The 24223-nt window shown below is 44.2% G+C and overlaps 1 protein-coding gene across 1 annotated transcript; it reads right to left on the bottom strand.

The window, feature by feature from the left end:
- Positions 1-2135: 2135 nt before the first annotated feature.
- On the bottom strand, positions 2136-23761 carry LOC146005801 (uncharacterized). Its single transcript, XM_083145227.1, has 5 exons — positions 23709-23761; positions 21543-21681; positions 20083-20183; positions 3747-4935; positions 2136-3566 (listed from the first exon to the last, which is right to left on the bottom strand). Exons 1-5 carry the CDS (start codon positions 23759-23761, stop codon positions 2136-2138), a joined length of 2913 nt encoding a protein of 970 aa, XP_083001353.1.
- Positions 23762-24223: the final 462 nt, after the last annotated feature.

Genomic DNA, 24223 nt, shown 5'->3' with positions numbered 1-24223 from the left:
ATTGCTTATTATGAGAATTCTCATTCAATTATATACTTTTTAGATTGATTAATAAATGTTATAAATTTATTCACATGTGGTAGTGTATACTTTTCAGTCATAAACCTAGCACTGTAGATCAGGGGCGTAACTATAGCACCGCTGCATGTGGGGGCGCCGGGGGCTGCGGTGCTATAGTTAAACCCCCCCTCAATCCGCCGCAGACTTACCTATCGCGCTGGTCCTGGCGGCTCCGTTCTTCTGCTGAGGACCACCACAAAATAGCCGCCCCCATATAGCACACAGTTCTCTGAAACTGTCTGCTGTATGGGGGCGGCCATTTTCTGGTGGTCCTCAGCAGAAGAACGGAGCCGCCGGGACCAGCTCGATAGGTAAGGCTGTGGGGGATTGAGGGGGGGTTTGCATGGGCGGCGGGGCGGCGGGGTAGGGGTGCTCGGCGGGGCGGCGACGGGGGGGTGCCCCCCCCTAACGGCGGGGGGGCGCCCAAAGCGTAGCTACGCCACTGCTGTAGATCCACATTACATCTCCTTTGCAAGACCACACCCCCTTTCCACAGCATATGCAGCAGCCCATGTGCAGGAATCCCAACCCTGAACAGGAAAAGGAGTTCTGCAGGCACAGAACATGAAAACTGAGGTGACAATACAAATGAGAGGGGTTTCTGGAGAAAATATGGAAATGAATCAATAACTCTATTTGTATAAGGATTGGTAGGGAGAAATTGTATTAATGCAAGTGAATAATGTCGTGATAGATGGGTGGAAAACTCCTAATAAAGGCACTTTAAAGAAGGTACTATTATCATAATACAGAGGTTTGGGCAGATGACAAATGCTAGGAAAGGTCCCTTCTAATTCATCAGTATCATGTATTGTTTATACTTCACCAGAAAGTAACCAACTAAGCAGCCATCTTGGGTTCACTACTTGCGTTACAATGTGCAATTCACAATACATGAACATAAGAGACAAGGGTAAATAGAAAAGTGACAGGATACCCATAACATAAATAGTCCTGCAGCTTACAGAGGAAAGACTTACAGCTGCAAATGAATCAGACCAGAATAGTATCTAAATTACGGTCACCTGCTTTTATGCTGCTTCTAAAAGTTGGCCACAAGTTTCTGACTATACCCACTTTGGGCAGATGATAATTACCATCAGGAGCAGTATATGTGTCACTCACATTTTTCTCAGTTTCAAGTTTTCTAAGCTGCCTCCTCTGATCATGCGTTGGGTGGTCTGACAGTCATACACTGGCGCCTGACTACCAACAGCCGATTCTAAGTGATTATTTGCACGCACAATCCCATAACTACATCTAAGGAGATAGTAGCAGACAGTCAGTAGCTGTTTTTAAAATCACTATTCTATTACAAAGTAAACAGAAGGGCAAGATAGTAACTTGCATAGTACAAATTACTAGTGGACTTGAAGGTGTGGCGTACAAAAAATATGACTTTTTATAGTCATTGTACTATATTTGCTGTTCCAGTATATGAGATTATTATTCAATATTTCTATTTATTGTTTTTTATCTATATATGTCTGATGTTCGATTTTTATTGTGATATATATGCATGATTTATTTTTTTATTTCCAAGGTTGCCGCCTTTATGACATTATTATCTGTGTTATTTTAATAAATTATTTATAATATTTATATATGTGTGTAATTTTGATTTATTTAAGCAGGTGAATCAAAAACCATATCTTAAAACTAGTGCAGGATTATACATTTGTTACACCACATGTCTTAATGCCCATTACACATTATACCACACACTGAAATTACATATTATACCACATAAGTGTGCTTCCCTACATGCTCGTTGCCAGGAGGTACATGCTCATTGCCAGGGGTTATGTGATACCCTCAAAGAGTTAATATATATATATATATATATATATATATATATATATTTATGACATGCTGTTAATTAAATATGCTTAAAATGGAATAATGTATTTGTTGGCTGTTACCCCTCACAGAGGGAAGTAATAATAATAATAATAATAATAATTTTATTTATATAGCGCTCTTTCTCCAATAGGACTCAAGGCGCTTAACAGATAGAATGAATGTAATACAGTACAGGAACAATAAAGTACAGAAAAGCTTTTCATAAACAATACTTAAGGGACTGAAGGAAACGCTTGAGTAACTAGGAAAGTCTTGAGTCTGTTTTTAAAGCATTCTAGAGTTGGGGTCTCTCGAACTGTGCGGGGAAGTGAGTTCCATAAAGTCGGAGCTGAATGGCTAAAAGCTCGACCCCCAGATGAATTACGGGAGATCCTAGGTACTGCTAAAAGTCCTTCATCTACAGACCGCAGTAATCGGGTGGGACAGTATGGAATCAGAAGCTGCTTCAGGTACCTTGGGCCTTGGTCATGTAGGGCTTTGAAACTCAGTAGATTGATCTTGAAAATTATTCGCCATTTTATTGGCAGCCAGTGAAGCGAGTAGAGAATGGGAGTTATGTGGCCAGAACGGGGCTGGTTAGTTAACAGCCTGGCAGCTGTGTTTTGTACCAGCTGTAATCGGTGCAGTTCTTTTGCTGGTAGACCAAGGTAAAGGGCATTGCAGTAATCCAAACGAGATGATACAAATGCATGTATGACTTTTGGCAGATCTTCAGATGGGATTAAGTGTTTGATTCTGGCTATGTTCCTCAGATGAAAGAATGAGGATTTGATTGTGGCTGATATCTGATGTTTAAGTGTCAATCCACCATCTAGTACCACGCCAAGATTCCGCACATGATCAGAGTTTTGTAATTTTGTACCCCCAATTGTCAGTCCAGTTGGGTGGCTGTGCTGCAGTCTTGTCCTTTGATGTTGAGGTCCAATCATAAGGACCTCTGTTTTATCAGGATTCAGTCTCAGCCAACTGGCACTCATCCATTCCTGGAGCTCAGCTAGACAGCCATTTAGGGTTGCTATTGGGTTTTCAGTGCCCAGAGCAAAGGACAAGTACAGCTGTGTGTCATCTGCATAGCAGTGGTAGACAAGGCTATGGCGCCTAATTATTTCACCCAGTGGCAGCATGTACACTGCAAAAAGCATGGGGGATAATATAGAACCTTGTGGGACAGCGCATGGCAATGGCACAGATGCAGATGAGTATACTCCAGATGAAACTCTTTGTGACCTGCCAGCGAGAAATGATTTAAACCAGCTTAGTACTGTGCCATCCAGGCCACAGAAATTTTTTAGGCGCTCAACCAGAAGCCCATGGTCCACAGTATCAAATGCTGCAGAGAGATCAAGAAGGATTAAGATTGAACAGTCACCTCTGTCTCTTGCCATCAGAAGATCGTTTAGCACATATACCAGGGCTGTTTTAGTGCTATGTCTTCTCCTGAATCCTGATTGGAATGGATCATACATATCATGAGATATCAGGCGGGTTTCAAGTTGATTTGCAACCACTTTTTCAATGACTTTTCCTAGAAAAGGAAGGTTTGATACCGGTCTGTAGTTGGTCATGATCTCTGGATCTAAATTAGGTTTTTTAAGAAGAGGTCTAACAATTGCTTCCTTTAGAGGTTGAGGAAAAATTCCTTTCTGCAAAGAGCACTGAACAATTTTTGCAAAGACAGGGCCAATTATATCCATGCACCCTATTAGGAGCTTGGTTGGGGCAGGGTCCAGATCACAGGTAGTGGGACGCAAAATCTGGACAATTTCAGCAATGTCCTTTACATCCATTGGGTCAAAGCTGGTCCATGAGGATAGGTGGCTTACATTGTCAGGCTTGATAGTTTGGCACTCCTCTGATGGAACTGTGGGGATTCCAGCTCTGATGGCGGATATTTTATCTGAGAAGAATTTTGCAAACTCATTACATCTTGCCTGGGAGAGTGTTTCATCGGGTTGCAGGCATGCTGGCTTGCAAAGCATTTCCACTGTGCGGAAAAGTTGAGCAGGCCTATTGTTTGCTGCCATGATCTCAGTTGACAGGAACTCTGACTTCTTACGGGTTATTGTTGATTGATATTCCTCAATATGCTTTGTTAGTTTTATCTTGTCCTCCAAAAGGTTAGTCTTCCTCCATTGTCTTTCAATTCGACGCCCCCTTTTCTTGAGCTCATTGAGACTGCTGTCAAACCAGGGAGCTTGACGATGTGGTTTGAGACGTTGTACAGGCACTGGGGCTATAATATCAATTGCAGCGGTTATATCCCTATTATAGTTATGGACTAGGGAACAGGGATCTTCACAAGCTCCCAGTAATGCAGAGAGATCCAGATTTGCTGCAAGAGCCTGTGGAGTCATACCCCTTCTCGGACGATACCTGGTCAGCTCCATTGGCACTGATCTATTTTGAGGGGTTGCAATTGAGAACCAGAGGGAGTGGTGGTCTGACCACGTGACTGGGTTTATTTTTAGGTCAGTGACTTGTAATCCAATCTGAAAGACGCGATCTAGCGTGTGACCACTTTTATGTGTGGCAGAAGGAATGATTTGTGTGAAGCCCATGCCATTCATTGTGCACAGAAGGTCTTGGCCAAGGTGTGAGAGCTCGTCATCAACCCATGCATTGAAGTCCCCGAGGATGAGCCATCTTTGGTGCTCCAGAACTAGACCAGCAACAGTGTCTGCAAGTTCTTGTAGAAATAACTTTCCATCTCCAGGGGGGCGGTAAATGAGGAGTACTCTGAAACCTAATCCTGTCGAACTCCGGGCAGCAATGCACTCAAACGAGCGAGTGCTTTCCATAGGGTGGACTCTAAGTTTGAGTGATTTTTTGAAGCAGATAGCCACCCCGCCTCCCCTGCGTTCCAGTCTAGGGTTGTGAATGACAGAAAAGTTTTTGGGGACTGCAGCTTCCAAGATAGGTGCTGCATTTTCGTCTAGCCAAGTCTCTGTAATACAGGTTAGATCTGAAGCTTCAATAAGGTCAGCAATTGTAGCAGTCTTGTTTCTTATAGATCTGGCATTACAAAGGACAGACCTGATTGGGCATACCAGAGAGCCTGCGGTTTTCTTTATGTTAAGCGCTGGGGCTCTGGGTATGGGAGTCACGAAGCGAGGATTGACAGTTCTGTCCTTCCAATTACAGGGCCGTCTGTTGTGTACCACTTCTATTTGTTTTCTCTTTGGAAATGGGGGTGCGCAGGTGAGTAAGGAACCTCGGTGGTTACAGGGAGAAAAACGTTTCTGTCCTGCTCGCTTCCCATGCCTGCGTCTGTTTTCTTTCTTTTTTTAAATGCCAAGGTCTTGGAGAAAAGAAGCCTGTCCTGGTGTAATAGGAACTGCAGCACCTTGTGGGCGGAGTGAAATAATGAAGCTGGAGGTATACTTATACATTGGTTCATCAATGATGGGCTAACTATAAGTATGGAATGCATTACGGAGCCTAAATTGTCTCAGTCATTGCTATAACCTATAGCTTTTCTTTAATCCCATGTATATATTAAACTTTTCTTTTCTTTTCTGCTGCTGCTGAAGTAATCTGGACGCACATTTGTTTCATAAATCCCCCTCATGGAGGGGAGTTAAACTGAGCCTAAACTGTCTCAGCCATTTGCCTTAACAGGCCTGAAACTGGATTGGAGAGTACCACCACAATAGAAGGGGGTGGACAGGACCATATGTGTATTTGAGAGAGGGTCTCGAGACCAGAGCATAGAAACATAGAAACATAGAATTTGACGGCAGATAAGAACCACTTGGCCCATCTAGTCTGCCCCTTTAAAGCAGGAGACACAACTGGCTCCTTAATGAGAGAGACATGACATTTTTCAAACACAGTCTGTGACATGGCAGGTAGGAGCTGATTGGCTGGTTGTTTTTCACTCTCCATTTAATCACTTTTGAAGCTTAGTGCATCTTGGCTCCAGTGAGCTGGGCTCCATCTGTCTGTGTCTCCCACTTGCTTTACTTCCTGGTGTATCACACCTCTATTACACCAGTGGACCACTAACAGCCGTGTGCTACATCATTGTCTGGTATCAAACGGTCCCCCCTGTCTGGCTTAATTTATACACACAAGTGTGTAAATTAAGCCAGATCACTTTGCGGCCTGAGGCTGTGGAGATAATAATTTTAGCGGCTTTATCGGACAAGTGGGTCCGGTGTCATATGGGATCTTATCGGTGTTCAGCAGGATAAATAGAAAAATAAGTGAAAATAACCACCTGTGAGATTAATGTATGAAATTTGCTTTACATTACTAGAATCAATTGAAATGTAAATAAAATGAACAGATACTACACTTCGTACACTCAACCCGTAAATAAGCAATTTTCTTTTCAAAGCGAGGCAGTGAGACACCCAAAAGAACCAGATCTTTTCACTGAGCACTCATTTGATCCACGCTCTCTTTAGTGAATCACATTGCCCATCTCTATGGCAGTCAGTGAACTGTATGAATCAGTGAACTACTGAACTGCTGAGACCATGAGAAGTGAATGGAATTAGAAGAACTAGTGTAGATTTTTACAGGATACAGTCATTAGGTCTACAGTAACTAGGTTGACAAGCATTGGGTCGACACCACTAGGTTGACATGCAGCAAGGTCGACATGGGTTAATGTGGACATGGGTCAAGGTCGACATGGATCTAGGTCGACATGGGTCTAGGTCGACATGACATTAGGTTGACACTAGCGTTAGGTCGACATGGGCTAGGTCGACATGGGGTTTTTCACTGTTTTGAGCCGACATGTGTACCATCTACTAGGGCGTGGTGGGAGAATAAAATAGTGTGCCCGGAGCATTGCGAGTGATGCGAGCGATGCGAGGGGATGCGTTTCACTTCAAATTGTGTCCATGTCGGGTCAAAAAACAGTGAAAAACCCCATGTCGACTTTTTAACTATCGACCTAGGTAGTGTCGACTTAAGGTCATTAGGTCACAATTTAGTCAGGCAAAAGACAACAGTGACCTTAAATCAGAAATAAGTAGTCTTGGCCTGTCTAGTGGGATCTGATGTCATCATGGTGCTGTGATGTCATAATAATTACAGCCTGTATTGCTGTCTCACACATACTGTACAGATTCAGGGACACCTAACTGGCAGGAGTCCTTTCTTTCTTTCTTTCTCTATCTTTCTCTCTCTTTCTGGCCAGCATGGCGCCGTGCGTCTGTGTCCTCTTGCAGCGCTCGCTGCGCTCACCCACACTACAGGCTCGGTGGCTCGCTACGCTATCTAAAATCAACTCCATGCCAACGTGGATAGTGGAGGTATGAACTATCCACGTTGGCTTGGAGTTTACAGCCCCGCAGCTGGACACAGACGCATGCTGGCGCCGTGAAACTACACAAGTACCCTCTTTCTTTCTTTTTCTTTATCTTAATTTTGGATCAATCTTGAGTAAAAAATTATTAATTTCGTGCAAAAAAATATTTTTTATATATATTTTATTTGAAGTTGTCTTTATTATTTATTAATAAATGTTCTCAATGGTAAAGAGGCATAAACAAGGTCTGGTGAGGTATAGTAGAATAGAATTGGTTATGGAAAGTAACATGATAGTGGGGAGAGGATGCATGGCCAGCTTAGATGATGTACAGGAAAAGTTGTGAGTTCTGCAGGCTCAGAACATGAAAACTGAGATGATAATACAAATGAGAGGTTTCTGGAGACAATATGGAAAGTAATCAATGTCTCTGAGTAATATGTGATCAAGGATTGGTAGGGAGAAAATGTATTAATGCAAGTGAATAATGTCATGATATGTAGTTGGGAAACTCATGATAAAGGCACGTTACAGAAGGTACTATTATCATAATACAGAGGTTTACTTTGCATAAAGTACAGAAACCAGGAATAAAATTCATAGGTGCCACAGCAATTTTGGGTCAAATGCCATTTTACCCAAAACAAATTCAGGGGGGCAGACATTTAAGGTGCATTACATAGGATTACACTTGGCAGAATAGACATTGCCTGGAAAAGACACATACAGAAGGAGCCCCACTCTTCTTTGCCCGGCTCTCGCCAGACCGTCCCTGCTGGTGAGAGCTGGTGGAGAGGGACTCCATCAGATGAGCGGGGTTAGGGGGTTTTGGGTAGCAGTGGGGACCAGCGATGGCGGCAGGGAAGGCGTCGGACAGCTCTGTTGCCACGGGTCTCGTGCGTGCATGTCTCTTGTGCGCCTGCCCCCTGGCGATGGCTGGCGGGGGCTGGTGATAGAATCGCCAGCCCCTGCAAAGATGAAATGCGCTACATCTGTAATTGGGGAGATAACAAATACTAGAAGAGGTCGTTGGTAATTCATCAGAATCATGCATGGTTTATAGTTTACAAGTAAGTACCACACTAAGCAGCCATCTTGGGCTCACTACGGGGTTTATTCTGGTTGGTGCGGCCAAACGTGCGTACGTTCCATATCAGCGTACGCTCTCCGTACGCGGCCGTTGAGCTAAAGTCCACCCACAAAACAGCCGCATACTTACGGGCACAAACACCGACAAAGGGGAGTGGCGTACAATTGAGCGTATGCCAACGTACACGGACGGATCACCCCTTAGACTCCGACAACTGGCGTACAACAGAGCGTACGCCACCGTTTACGGACGTCTCTTGTCCGTCTTCCCACTGACTTCTTGCGGCTATCTGAGCGTACGTCACCGTGCACGGACGAGTCTCTATTGTTTACACTGGAAAACTCAGCGTATGTCACCGCTCGTGAGAGTGAGCGTACGTCCGTGCACGCTGGCATACCCTTCACATATATGGCCCTCATAATCTACCCTTTCAACTATGATTAAGACAATTAAAATAATTATTCTATTTGTTAATCAATTATTGTTTGCTATTACCTCAATTGTCTACCTTCATGAACAGCATAAAAAGAATACATTTTAACACTCCTTACATGTATATATTTTATGTTCTAAGGTTGCATTTTAATCACTATCTATGTGTCCCCACTTTGTTTTTAAATTGAAATAAAGTCATGGGGTTGTTTGTGTGTATGTACTAAATTATGTCAATAATTAGTTTATTCCGATTTTGTAACATGTATACCTACCCTGATGATATGTGTGATGTTTTAATCTAACAACAATAAAAAAATCATGCCTTTTCACTGTGTTATTTCAACCCAAAACACACACATTCACACATCATTCGTTACCCCTCACCTCAAATTACCAATATTACTTACATTACACATTTGTATGTACCTGCCCTTACAAACCCTCTCACATATTTATGATTAAAAACACAGGCAACTTCTAACTGTAAAAACACTTTTATTTAGAACAAAACTGAAAGGGGGGGGGGGGAATTAAAGTAGGGCCTCCAATCGGGAAAACAAAATATTTAAATATAGCAGGGTCAAAAAGAGTTCCCGCATAATTTCACCAACATCATCCTGGTGCTGTTTAGTGTTTGTAGTGAAGGGAAAAAAATAATAATAATGAATATATAATATACACAAATGTGTGTTCTATTTTAACATAATAAGAAGTTAAGTGTGAAGGCCGCATACATTTTTCAACTACATTGAAGATGGGTATGCTGTAAACACGGTACTAAATACTATTATGTTTTCACACACATACTGTACATATTACATTACATGAAATAAATTACTCCTTCTTGGATGAATGTATGCTGTTTCCCAATTGGTAGGTTTGTGTTGGGGGACTCACCTCTAACCTCACAATTAGCCTGTGCTATTTAAGGGTAATGACATTGTTGGGGCTTAAGCACTCCTTACTAATTTAAATTTTGGACATTGCTGTACAAATTATAGGCCTAAAGCTATGTTTGTAAAGCATGCATCCGCATGGCCTCACACACTATTAACAAAACAATCTATAAATTAATGTTGCACATCATGCTGGGAAGTGGAGTTACCCAACACCTGGACCCACATAACTACAACACCACTAATGTCGGATATGTCATTGGATGTACTGTTATGTCAATTATTCAAGGGGTGAGCCATGGCCACACTCAAAAAAACCCCCAAGGGGACCCTTGTTCCTGGAGAAGGACAGGCCACACCTCATGGTCGACCTGCAGTGATATGTTGCAACTAATGTTGATGTTGGATACACATATGTGGTTGTTGTGATTGTTTATGTGTAGAAATGTGTAGGTAAACATTAGGCACATTATTTACTTACGGCTAGTTGAGCCATCCTGCTCGCCGCTGGTTGGGTGTCCGGTGGTTGGGGGGGTCAGGAGCAAGGGGGATGGGATTGGAGTTTGGATAGAGGTAGTGGGTTGGAGTGGGGATTGGAGAGGTTTGGGGGTGGGTAGTGGGGAGGTGTAGGGGGGTTGGAAATGGGGTGGGGAGGGGTGGGGGTAGGGGTGTGGGTGGGGGTAGGGGAGTGGCTGGTGGAAGGGGAGGTTGAAATGGGGTGGGCACCAGCAGGCCCCAATGTCTCCTCTTCCTGGTGTAGGCCTTTCTCCTCTGGCCCTTCCTCCTCTGGGGCTGCCTCCTCTGGGGCTGGCTCCTCCCGGGCTGCCTCCTCTGGGGCTACCTCCTCTGGGGCTGGCTCCTCCCAGGCTGCTTCCTCTGGGGCTGCCTCCTCCCGGGCTGCCTCCTTCCGGGCTGCCAGGCGTGCCCTTGCGCGTGCTGAAATGTTCAAGTTGATGGCATAGAAATCGAAGTTTGGGTTTCATAAAATTGGGGGATAGAAAAATTCACATTAGTCATGCTCATAACCTTACAAATTATCATTGCAGCTATATTTAATAAATGTAACAAGCTAAATAATTGATATGCTACACCCAAAAACAGAGGGACTACATATACCCCCCATATACCCCCCATATACACCCACATACTCATGCACATATTTATAACAACTACAGAAATCATTGCTAACAAACGCAGACATATTTGTAAATATATACTTAAATCGGCCAATATGTCGTCGAATTGTGCTTGGCAGCACTGGCTGCCACCGCCGCAGGTCAGACCAGCGCCGCTCCACTTGCCCCAGGCTTCTGCGGACGCCGGTCCGGGCGTAGATTAAGCGGCGGGCAGCGTTATACGACACATATGGGCCCCTGGGCCCCAGGCGCCGGTCCTTCACCTCAACCAAGGCCAACAGCTCCTGCATGGAAAAGAAGTTAGCCCTGGTTGAAGACATATTGGCAATGGCGCAGTTATTAATTGCAGGTACATATATAAGTTTTGGTGGTTGCTGATTGGCCTAAAAACTTTTAGTATTTAGTATTAACTTTATTAATCCTTCTGACATTAACAATATGTATGCGAATAGAAACTTACGCGGACCGTTCCGATATACACACACCATAACAAACAGTATGCTTTTCAATTTATAGAGAGACGTACTGTATATATAGTGTGCGAAAAATAATACACGCAACCATCTACTAATACATACGCTGATAACAAGGCACATACAACATATTTTCAATGTAGAGACGTACTGTATATACAGTGTGTGAAAAATAATACACGCAACCATCTACTAATACATACGCTGATAACAGGCACATACAACATGTTGGTGTATGACAAATTCATCCTCATAACAAATGTAAGGAAAGCATTATAACGTTGTTATGTTTTTAAATGTGATTCAGAAAGCATACACGAACTCCAACAGATACCACCTGAAAACACTCATCATTGGAATGACAGGTGCACACATTTAACCATGTAGCACACAATGGTCAACAACCTGTGTATGTGCATGTACAGGTGAATGCTCAGGTGCGTTGATACCTGCGTAATTTCCGCGGTAATTATCGGCGGAAATTATCTGTGTAATTTAGCTGCTACATTGCGGTGAAAAGTATACGCCCCTTGTTCAAGGCGGGAGTTTTGCATATAAATATCAAGTCTGATGCAGGCCATAATTGCTGCAAACATGTCTAATTAAGATGATTCCGCAGCAGAGGACGCCCTACAGAGAGCTACAGCAGAATCACTGCTTGAAGCTTTGACCAAGAGGGGACAGGAGCGGAGAAGGAGGGCCCAAGAGAGGAGTAGGCTGCAAGACCAAGCAGGCCCCTCACTAACAGGCCCTGTTCAAACTCCACCAGCTCCACAAGGGCCAAGCAACCAGCCAGAACAAGAGGTTGCATCTCTCCAAACAGGTGTGACCCAGCAGGTGCATGGTGAGAGAACTGGGGCCACCAAAAAACGAGCTGCAACATCTAGGGCGAGGACTGAGCAGGATACCACCACCAAAAAGAGAAACCCTGCATTTCTAGAGGCAGAATTGAGAATTTTAGTGCCCAGGGCACAAGAATGGATCGAATTGCCAACCAGGAAGCCGGGTGCCAGTGCAAAGAGAAACCTTTGGGAGAAGATCACAGAGGAAGTGAACCAGGTGTCACCAGTGGTCAGAGATTGGCTATCAGTGAAGAAAAGGCAAGTGTGTTTCTCCCCCTGATAATGTCATATTTGTGTACATATGTTACATGTATGTTTTGAGAATAATATAAAGGTGTGTTTGTAGATAGTGCTACACTTCAATGTCACATGTGAACACAACCATGTCTAATAACCCACATTTATATATAAAACATGCACCATTGGTGTGATGTGAGGTTATGGGCACAGTTCTGCTCATGTGAAGTATGTGATGGGACAACAGAAAGTGTGTTGTTGAAAAAGAGTTGTTGTAACATGTTCCATATGATGCTACTGAAACAAGAATGTCCAAACTGTGCACATGTAGCTGGTGGGAAACTACACATCCCAGTATAATGTAAAACAAAAGGTCTTTTTTAGCTACACAGCGCTCTCTATAATCACTGCCTGGTTATCTGTTCAGGGAGCACCACTCCTTAACATACGTAATCACAAATACAAAAGAACAACAACCGGCGCTGATTATAAATGGTGACTCGTGAGAAGGCTTCCTCTTTATTTTCCACAAGTCCTACTAGAATACCAGTGAGTATCACTATTGGACCACACTGACCTGAGTGTAGGTCCCTATGTACACATAGCGTTTTCTTTGTCCAAATATCCTTATTCACCAATCCACATGTCACAATTGCTTCCAAGAACTGACCTGGGAAATGGTCCCTATATTCACATAAAGGTATCTTTGGACAAAGTGTGTTCTCCAAAATCACTCCAGAGTCAACCAGCAACACACATCATAGGCATAAGGAGAAAAACTGACCTGTATATAGGTCCCTATGTTCACGTAGCGTGTTCTTTAGTCGCTCAATCCTTTTCTTTAGACCAAAGATGGTCTACTTTGGTCTAAAGAAAAGGATTGAGCGACTAAAGAACACGCTACGTGAACATAGGGACCTATATACAGGTCAGTTTTTCTCCTTATGCCTATGATGTGCATTGCTGGTTGACTCTGGAGTGATTTTGGAGAACACACTTTGTCCAAAGATACCTTTATGTGAATATAGGGACCATTTCCCAGGTCAGTTCTTGGAAGCAATTGTGACATGTGGATTGGTGAATAAGGATATTTGGACAAAGAAAACGCTATGTGTACATAGGGACCTACACTCAGGTCAGTGTGGTCCAATAGTGATACTCACTGGGATTCTAGTAGGACTTGTGGAAAATAAAGAGGAAGCCTTCTCACGAGTCACCATTTATAATCAGCGCCGGTTGTTGTTCTTTTGTATTTGTGATTACACATCCCAGTATGCCTTCCCATAGTTAAATTACTCCATAATAACAACACTGTCAAGCTATGGTGGAATGTGCAGTTTCACACCAGGTGGAGGTGCATAATTTGGCCATGGATGATGTCATTTCTGCATAGTGATCTATGTATGTGCATTTAGTGGCCTAATGAATGAGATGAGACACTGAAATGCCTCATAATGGAGACATTAATGTGTGTGTGGGAAACATATGCCTAAAAAACATAAGATCACCCACACTAGGAAATGTAACATAGTCATGATGTTCACTAGCACAGTGGTGCACATATCTCATGGTGATATTTGTATTTTTGAACTTGTAGGTGGTCAGACTTCAAAACTACACTGAAGAGGAAGATGACTGACCGGTACAACCACAGCATGTCCACCGGGAGGGGACCTATGCCAGATAATTTGGAATATACCCCCCTGGAGCAGGATGCCTTGGATGTCATTGATGTGGCCGAGGTCAGGGGGATATCCAATATGGATAGTGAGCTCCCAGTGGAGGTCTTTGATGCTGCTTTTGATGGTAAGTCACAGTAATGCATTGTATTTGGTAAGATAGTTTTTTGTGTGTATGTGATGGTGACATTGTTTTCAATTATTATCCTAGAAGAAGCAGAAACACAGGATGAACCGGCAGCATCTTCCTCTGCAGAGCCACATGTGGAGCAAGTGGTCCAGCCTCCACCAACACGACACCCCCAGCCACAGGACACATGGGATACCAGGTGGATGGTGATGCTGGAGAGGATCGAGCAGCAAGGGGTGGAGGCTGCGGTCCGTCAGCAGCAGGTTGGGGAATTTCTGGCGGATTGGAAGGCCACAAACAGGCAGCAGTGTGAGGCCTTCAACCGCACGAATGACACTCTGACGGCTGGCATGCAAAGCATTGCCCAACAACTCAGCCGCCAGAATGACATTCTGGTGGAGCTGCTCTCCACCGCCCGGTCCCTAAGGGACAATCCCCCATCTGCTGGGCCACCCCAAGCTGCTCCCCAACCTTCCACCTCTGCTGACCCTCCTGTGTCCAGTAGGGCAATACGGCGCAAGCCATCAGAGCCAAAGGCCCCATCTAAAAAGGGGAAAAAAGGGCCTAAATAATGACACCTGGTTCACTTCCTCTGTGGTTGGACCCCAAATGTTTAAATTGCACTGGACATCCTTTTCCTGAGTTGGCCATCTATCCATTTTCGTGCCATGGGCAGTAAAGTTCTTATTTTGACCTCTAGAAATGCAGGATTCATTTTTTTTTTTTCCATCAATAGATTTTTATTAGTTTTCATTGAACAAGGGGTACAGAAAGAAGAACAGGGAGGGGGGGGGGGGGATACGGACAACAATTCAAATAAGGTAAGTAAAGGAGATTTACAAATTACAAACGGAACATATTTGTTCACTGTACATCTGTTTAGAACATACAGAATAGAGGGTACCAAAGACAGAGTATATGAGGTTACAGCTCAAGTAAGTCAGCAGTGCAGTTAGATCAAAACACCAGGCGGGGGTTAGTTGGCACATGGGCGAACAGGGGTGGGTCTTCCTGGGTCTGGGGTGGGGAGGAGTCTGGGGTTTCATTCAAGAGAGCGTGTGCTGGGGTTGGCGGGGCTGAAAGGGGGGGAGACCTGGTCTCCTCCCCTTCCGAGACGTAAATGAACCATGGGAGCCAGCGGGGATGGGGCTGAGATGTCTTATTTGTAGAAAGGGACAAGCCGGTCTCCATGAGAAAATGATGGTTAATTTTCAGGATGACTTGAAGGAGAGAAGGTGGGGAGGGGTTCTTCCAGAGCTGCGCTAAGCTAGCCCTGGCAGCAATGAGTATATGTCCGAGGACATATCGCTTGTCCGGTGTGATTTCTGGGGGGAACAGGTGAAATAAGGCTATATGAGGTGACGGGGAAAGAGCGACCTGAAGGACAGTGGATACTAATTTGAATACCTCGGACCAGTAATCACGCAGCACGGGGCATGTCCAGAATATATGAAGAATATCGCCAATACATCCACACTGTCTCCAGCATTGATTGGAGCATGCAGGCCAGAAGGTATGAAGTCGGTCGGGGGTCAAGTAGAGGCGGTTGACAAGTTTAATATGCATTTCTGTGTGGTTGAGGCATTGGGACATTGTATAGGAGGATAGGAAGACTTTCCGCCATTGGGCTGGGGTAAGAGGGCCACCCAGATCTGATTCCCAGCGTTTGAGAGCTGCCGATCTGGAGAACTCCCGGGGGGTCACTAGTATTTTGTACCAGAAGGAGATGTCCCCCTTTGAATATGTCATGGAAGGTCTATTTAGCACCTGCTGCGACAATGCGTCAGGATGGGAATAGAAGTGAGAATTGGCCCTCCACCAGTGGGCAATTTGTAGGTAGCGAAAATGTTCAGTACTGGGGAGTGAAAATCTACGTTGGAGAGTGTCAAAGGGGAGTATAGACTGCGCTTCTAGGATGTCACCTAGTGCTACAATTCCACATGAAACCCAAGAAGACACTCGGAGGTCTGGGATCAGCAATGCCACTGTCATGAGGGGCAGGGTTGGTAAAAGGTGAAATGGAGCTGAGAGGGAAGCAGTCAGGTGATCCCAGGTGTAGAGTGTGGCTTTAGTGGAGGGAAGAAGGTTCAGGTGGGGAGGTCTGATATGCTTTGGGATCTTAAGGAGATCTGACAGGGGAATTAGCGGCGAGCGGGATTGTTCAATGGATACCCAAGCTTTAGGGGGATGTTGGATCGTATAGTCCTTTGTCGAGGCTAATAAGCAGGCTGATTGGTAATGGAATAAGTCTGGGAGGTCGAGCCCGCCAAAAGCTCTGGGGAGCGTGCAGGATTCATTTTTGGTGGCGTGTATCATGCTTAGTATTCACCCTGGTTGTTGCAGTTCGTATTCTGGTGTCCACATTTCTTTCACCATTGCATTTGCAGGGTAACATATGTTTGGAGATATGCAACCTCTTGTTCTGGCTGATTGTTATTTTTGTCTATATTTTATTTTTATTTATGACATTAAAGTGTCAAATAAGCTGTGATGCTGAAGAGCAAATAAATGTATTTTCACAATTACCACACAATTGTTGTATGTGTAATTTCTTGTGTCAAACAAATAATACATTTATGTGTACTTACTGACCAGGGTATTTTTGTGCATTTCTTGAAGTGTGGTAGAAGTTTCCCATGTGTAACCCTCTCCATGGCCATTCACATGTTCATATCCAACTTTTCCCATCTAATTAGTTGGTGTCAGCACATGTGCAGAGCAACTTAATAGGTGAGAAAGCAGTTTGTGTGCAGGTGAGGTAGCTCCTACATTAGTAGGTAAAAGCAGGTCCAGAACAATGATTTCCTCATGGAGTGGGTGAGGTAGACAAACAAGGGTCAAAAGGGACATTTGTGTAGGAATGCATATGTGTCCTCCCTAAAAAAACAGTCATGTCTTGGTACAGGTATGTTAAAGATGTGAATCGGCCAAACATGATAAAATAGCTTGTGAACAAACGTGTTTAAATATTTAAATATATATGAGTTTACAGTGTCATAAGCAGATGTAGGAATCCTTTGTTAGAGAGATGTGATTGCATTAATGTGATTGGTGGCATCTTACATCCAGAGTGTAGTAAAATCCAATTCATAGCAGATCAGAAAAGTGGTACAGTTCTGTATTTTGGGTACTATACAAAGATTGTGTGCAAACTAGTGGCCATGGGCTTAAAACATTGCTGAAACATCCTTTGTAGCTGTTAGATGTGGTTTATGTATTTGTATCATAAATACAAAACATATGTTTGTATTAGAGTGAACACGTTGACACATGTCGACTTGTGTAGATTAAGTGTGCTACTGTGTAAAGTATATGAAAACACGTAGTGAATGTGTATAAATGTTTAACAAATACCTACCTTAGCATATATAAGCAGGTCTTAAAAAGATTCTTACCTTAAATGAAACCAACCTTTACATGTAGAGAAGTGTAGAAAGATAAGCTTCCAATGTGTTTGAGTGCTGTGTGTGGCTTGCAGGTAGTGAAATAATGGTTTGGACTTAATAGACTGCAGCATTGCTTATTACATTCAGGTGTATGTGTTTGAGTAGTAATCAGTGTTAATTAGCAGACCCAGGTGTCCGCTGTCATGCGGTATCTGTAGGCAGGGCCGGATTATAATGGGGGCACAAGGGGTCAGTGCCCCTGGGCCCCCCTCTAGCTAGGGGCCCCCTGTGGTTGGCATGTATTTAAAAAAAATTTAGCTAAAGGTTTTGTGCCTGGGAGTGGGGTAGTGCTGCAGCTTCACCTATCTGCCAATGTGGCAATGATTAATGGTGCTGAGCATTAGGAGCCAAGTGTGCAGTGCAGTGCATTACTGGGAGTTGAGTAAGTCCCATGACACTTTGCACCAGAGGGCAGAGGCTGAGACGTTTGTGCTGAGCTCTGATTGGTGGAGCTCATTACATGCTTCTCAGGCCCATGTAGGGTTACCACCTAGTCCCTTTAATTCCGGACACATGTTAATTACACAGGTTCTGTGGCAGTTTAAAATCAGGTGAAGTGGAGTCTTGAAGTCAGCCAGCCACAGAACCTGTGTAATTAATATGTGTCCGGAATTAAAGGGACTAGGTGGTAACCCTAGGCCCATGGATAACAGCAGCAGCAGCCTAGTCATGGGAGGGTTTTTAATCAGAGGCAGCACTAGGACTGTGAGGTCTCCTACAGAGTAAGGTGCAGAGGGACAAACACAGGCTTTTCATGTGGTATGTATGTGTGTGTGTGTGTGTGTGTGTATATATATATATTTCCCCTGAAGTTACCCATTGACCAAGTTTATACTGCCTTTACTCTGTGTTTTGACAGTGTAATATTCCCCCATGCAGTTTGCGGCCAGTAATGACAAGTGCAAGGGGGCCCCCCTGTCTAAAGTGCCCTGGGCCCCCCGAAGGCTTAATCTGCCACTGTCTGTAGGGGTGGTCTGAGGTGGCGGTTGGCGGCCGCCTGTTTTGTTTCTGAAATGAACGGTGCTTTCGCCGATCGAGCGGCAGTAGCACCGTTCATTTTTGGTGCACACCCCCGTGTACGCCCATATTTACGCCCATTTTCCCTCATTATTTTGGCCGCTCCCCTCAACACGCCCCTATGCCGCCCACAATGACCGTACTCTCGCGTACAGGTTTTTTCGCACGGAAAGACCCATCCGTGAGCGTTGTGGAGTGGTCGCGCCTGCGCATTGGAGATGGTACGCATGCGCAGATCAAAAAAAATCCCGGAAAGTACGCGTACGGCCCAGCCGCACGAACCAGAATAAGGACCTACATGAGTTACATTGTGTGATTCACTTGTTGTTATGCTCCTAATGACTGGCCACACCTTTCTGTTCAGTGGATATACCCACTTTGGACAGATGATAATAACCCCCCATTAGTGGGCCCATACCATTGCCTTCATATGGTGGCCTTTCATGTCGTATGGGGAAATTCAGACCTGAAAGCACAACGGGCGATTAGTAATAATCTGTGCATGCGTACAGCCCATAGTACTTGAGTGAGGCCATCCTGTGATATAAACCTACTACTTTTTTTATTGCTGGCCTATCGAAGTAGGAGTCTGGGGTGGTATCCGGATGTTTTCTGGGAGTGTTGGGAGAAATGCTAGGTTTGCTGATAAAATGCTGGGAGAGCCATTACATCCAAAAGTTTCCAAGCAGTTACGGTACATCCCACTACACATCGCACTCATACTAATTGCATATGTATTAACATATGTGATTAGCATCCCAAGGGGCAGCTCTTGCGAAAAGAGCTACCCTTTGTGAAGCACCAGGGGGGGGGGGGTGAGCGGGTCTCTGCAGCTCTGCCCCTCCTGCTGTGCCCGGCAGCCCCCTGCTCAGACATCTGAGGAAGAGGTGCAGGGAGGAGGAGGTCACTGGTCTGGGTAGAAAAGCAGGATTCTGCCCAGATAGAGGTGAGGGGGGGGGGGGGGCGGCGATCGCACAGGGCAGTGCGGGACGCAAAAGGAAGGCTTCTATGGGGTTACGCCAGCTGGTGTAACCCCAAGCTGAGAAGCCCCAGCGGTAGGGCTTTATTGCATACGAAAATGCTGTAAAAACTTAGAAAACATGGTTTTTAACACTTTCTTTGTTTAGTGCATCCCGCTCTTCTCCTCTTAAACTTCACATTAATATCTCGGGATGAAATTGGATTTCGGGCATCCCGACTGGCAGCCACAACACCAGCCCCTGAATACCTACATCAGTGGATATGCAGACACTGGAATCCTGACAGCCAGCATCACAACTGTAGGTATACCAGGGACTGTTAGCTTCAGGCCGCAAGGAAGGGAGATCAATTTAGGCACTAGGGGAGGAGGGGTTAGAGTTAGGGGGGGAGGGTATGAATTAGTGTGCGGGGAAGGAGGGTTAGGGTTAAGCACTAAGAGTGGAGAGCTAGGCTGCGAAGGGGGAAGGTTAGTGTTAGTTATCTGGTAATGAGGGTTACGATTTGGGGGTACAAGCAGAGGGTAAATAAACGTACTCAGCCCCTGTAGGGAGTCTGACCATCTTGATGCCTCTTTCAGTCTTCTGACCGCCATCATCCCGACTGTTGGCCATCCATATGTATTCTAATTTCTCAACCTGCAAAATGAAATAGTGTCTTTACATATAAGTGCAATATAATCAGACTTGGCCACATTTGGGAACTTCCCTGGGAGAACGAAAGGGGGATGGTGAAATCAATGACAGGTGCAGGTGGCATAGCGATGCAATTCACCTCATCATGACCCTGACCCATGCAGTATAATGACTTTCCACTTTACTAGGGTGAATGATCGGGATCCATAGGGGTCCCTGCTATCCCGGTAGTCTCCCAAACATTGTAGGAAAGTAGGAATATAAATGTAGAAAGTGCATGCATTTCCCAGCATGACTAGCCACACAATAAGCCACTTATCAGATATAAACGGTAAAATTTACAGCAGAAACTGCCATCTTGCACTATAAAAATGAATGCATTAAGCTTCTTCTGCTCTGTTACTAGTGCGGTGCATTGCCAGGCACGGTGCATGGTCCAAACACTGGCACTACCTACACTGTGATTATCCAATCTGGTAGTTATATGCATGTTGCTGGTGTAGCTGAGCCCGGACACCTTCCAGCGTATGTATAAAACCAGACCTGAATGTAGGCAAGAATGCTTTAAAAGAACAACTACAGAGAGGCATGTTCAATATTCAGTGCCACATTAGTAATGTGGCACTGTAAGTGTAATTATTATGACGCATAAGCTTAGGCACAGTCATCAGATACATTCGGTACAGAATCTCGTGAGAATCATGATACAGTAATAAGATCATGTGATACGATTACTTTAGTATGTCACACTTGATTGTTTATGCCAATCTAAATATCATTTTACACCTTGAGCCTATCATGAAACACTGTACAGTGTACTGTAATGCTGCATACTACACTTATTTGGAATTGAACAGTTTATTTAAATTACCTCTATACCTAAAATGCAAGTTGCCTTGCTTGCTACCATTTACAAATATATAGTAGACTTTATGTAAAACTTTGATAGAGATGTTTGCTAATGTATTTATACATACAGGTCGTCCCAACTTTGACCGTTAGGGAACCTGAACCTGCAGCACCGCAGTGATGTCCAAAAAATACGGGTGTGTCTGAGTGGTGTGCAGGCCCTCTAGTGGAGGGATGTGGCCTAGCACCATGACATCCATCGGATGCTTGTAAACACCATTAAAGGCTCTTTTTATAGAAACCAATCCTATGTTCAATAAATCTATTTCCAACATATCACTACCGGGAACTATCCTGCGAAAATCTGTACATATGGGAGCTCTGTGTTGTACACTTACGCAATTGTATAGATACAGGTCAAATGATGTTTATACAAGGATTTGTAATTAAATTACATAAACATAACATCTGACCAAAAGTAACAAAATAATCTATTGAGGAAGTTTCATTAACCTTCACCATCCAAGGACCGAAACACTGCTGCAAGACTGCTGTCAGAAACTGGAAGTGCTGGTGGACGTCTTTCCGAAAGTCTCTTTGCAAAGTCCATCTGCATAACATGATCATGGCAACAGCTACATATATGTCTTTTCTATGGCAACAGAAATAAACAGATTTTATAAATGTGTGCACTGACTCAGACAGTCGCCTTCCCCTTCTGAGCACTCACACTGGGCTACCTTCCAACATTCCAATTCTATTACATCTTGAGTTTTGGTTCCAATTCCTTTTTTTTTTTTTCATTTCTTTTATATTATTTGGGATTAAGATGTAATAAAACACGGGGAAGGACTAAAATCTAGCCACTCCTCAATTCTATTATTTTACCTTTAATTGTTTTAGGCGTGCATCAGTTATTTCTAATTCTGTGTATATTTCTTCATTTACATCTTTAATTCTATTCTATAGATCTTAAACCCCTATATTCATCTTCCTTACCCCATTAGATAGCATGTTCATTATACATTATGCCTTCAGTCTTGTACACCATCCTCAGGTGAGTTATATATACTGTATATAAACTGTAGGAATTCTGATGGGAATTATTTTATTTTAATGTCACCCCCTTGGATGGTGTCACCAAGCAGTGCTGTTGGATGATGCAAGAATGCACATGGCCAGTGCAGTGCAGGACAACAATGGAAGCATGACATCTGGTCACTTCCCAAAGGCATATACTGTACCTGGGGGGGGCATGGTGTCAAGGAAACAAGGTCACGGTCTTTTTACACACACTTGCCTGACATGAACCCTAGTGATGCCACTGGGTGCTATCAAAGATATGGCTCTAGGGGGAGCCCTGGTTAGTTTTCTATTCACAGAATGTGAATTGATTTGGTACTATTGTGTGGCCACGCCTCTTCCCATGAAGACACATCCCTATATTTTGACATGTGCCTTCGGTGTTCACTTTCCCTGTGTTGCATAAGGGGGGATTTTAGTGGCACCAACTCTCTTTCTGGCACAGGGCTCTAAAATCTCTTGTTATGGCTTTGATCTGTACTGCCCTTAATAGGTTTTATATATCTATAAAGTAAAGCATTGCCTACAGATACTAAGGGGGAAATTTACTAAGAAAAATTTGCTAAAAAAAAAATCGTATTTTCATACGAAATAATGATTTTTTGGGGGGGCGTATTCGTATTTTTGCCATTTACTGTGCCAAAAATAACAATTTTCGTATTCGTAATGATGGGACATTCGTATTTGTATTTACAAATACGAATGATTACACCATCGATAGAATACGACATAAATCACCATTCAAAAGAATGGTGATTCCTGATTTACTAATCAGCCGTATTTTCAATACGGCCGCTAATTAGCGTAAAACGTCCGCGAATGGTGTGCCAAATACGGCAGGAAAATACACTTTATTTTCCTGTCGTATTTGGCTTTAGCCTGCACGGATCAGTCAGATCCGTGCACGCTTCAGTGTTAAAATAAATAAATAAATATAAATTTTAAAAACGTCTTGGGGTCCCCCCCACGGCCGTAATCAGCACCAGGCTGAAAGAGCCAGGGCTGGTAATAAACATTCAGGAAACCCGGCAAATAGGGCTTCACTGATTTTTTTAAAACCAGCCCCAGGCTCCAGGTCCGGGGCTGGTTCCCAAAATATGGGGGACAAAATGAGTAGGGATCCCCCGTATTTTAAGAACCAGCCACAGGCCAAACCAGCCAGCAGGATAATGTCACAGCGGGGGACACTTATTAGATAAGTTCCCGTGGCCAAAACATCACCCTACCGACCAGTCAGCCTGGCCAGGGGCCCTGGGGGAGTGGGGACCCCCCCAATAAAGGGGTGTCCCCCTCCAGGACTTACCTGACCAGGCTAAAGCCTGGTGCTGTCCCCGGTGACCCTGTGCGGTGGCCACCGGGCTGATCTTTGTGTAAAAAAAAGAATAAACTATTGTTTAATACTGTGGAACTATGAGTCCCAGCAAGCCTCCCCGCAAGCTGGGACTTGGAGAACCACAAGTCCCAGCATGCGGGGCATTAAAGGGCCCGCTGGCACTTGTAGTTCCACAGTAGTAAAAATAATCAAATAAACACACACTGACACACAAGAAAAATAAAACTGTAACACATCCAAAGCCCACACATACTGATACTTACCTGTCTTGAGCCCTTAGGTAGGTCCCTGGGTCCGGGGCTCCATGGATCGGCATTATTTTCGCAAGCCATTCCCACAGCCATTTGCAGGCTTGCATAGGGCAGTATTTAACTTTGACTGGGCGGTGATTACCTGATCACAGGGCTCAGCAATCAGGTCTGAATAACATATGTTTTACTGGTAAGCTTAGTTAGACAAGTACATACAGTGGTCAGATCATGTATATATGGTATGCATAGTTAGATGAATCGAGAATTGGGATTAGCAGTAGTTTGTAGTGCATTGTTCAGTTGGTTGATAGCTATCGGATAGAAGCTTCTTGTGGTTGTGACCGACTTGGCAGGGATCGACCTGAAGCGTCTACCCGATGGGAAAATGTCGAATAGGTTATGCCCAGGGTGAAGCTTGTCTGCCGTGATCTTCTCTGTGCGCTTCTTGACCCATGCTGAGTACAGTTCCTGTACAGAGGGGAGGTCAGCCCCAATGATCTTCTCTGCTGTCCTCACCACCCTTTGTA

The sequence above is a fragment of the Crinia signifera genome, chromosome 5, assembly GCF_055691185.1.
Source record: "Crinia signifera chromosome 5, ASM5569118v1, whole genome shotgun sequence".
Lineage (NCBI taxonomy): Eukaryota > Metazoa > Chordata > Amphibia > Anura > Myobatrachidae > Crinia > Crinia signifera.
Note: the sequence above shows the minus strand (reverse complement) of the source record. Positions and strands in the feature narration are given on the sequence as shown.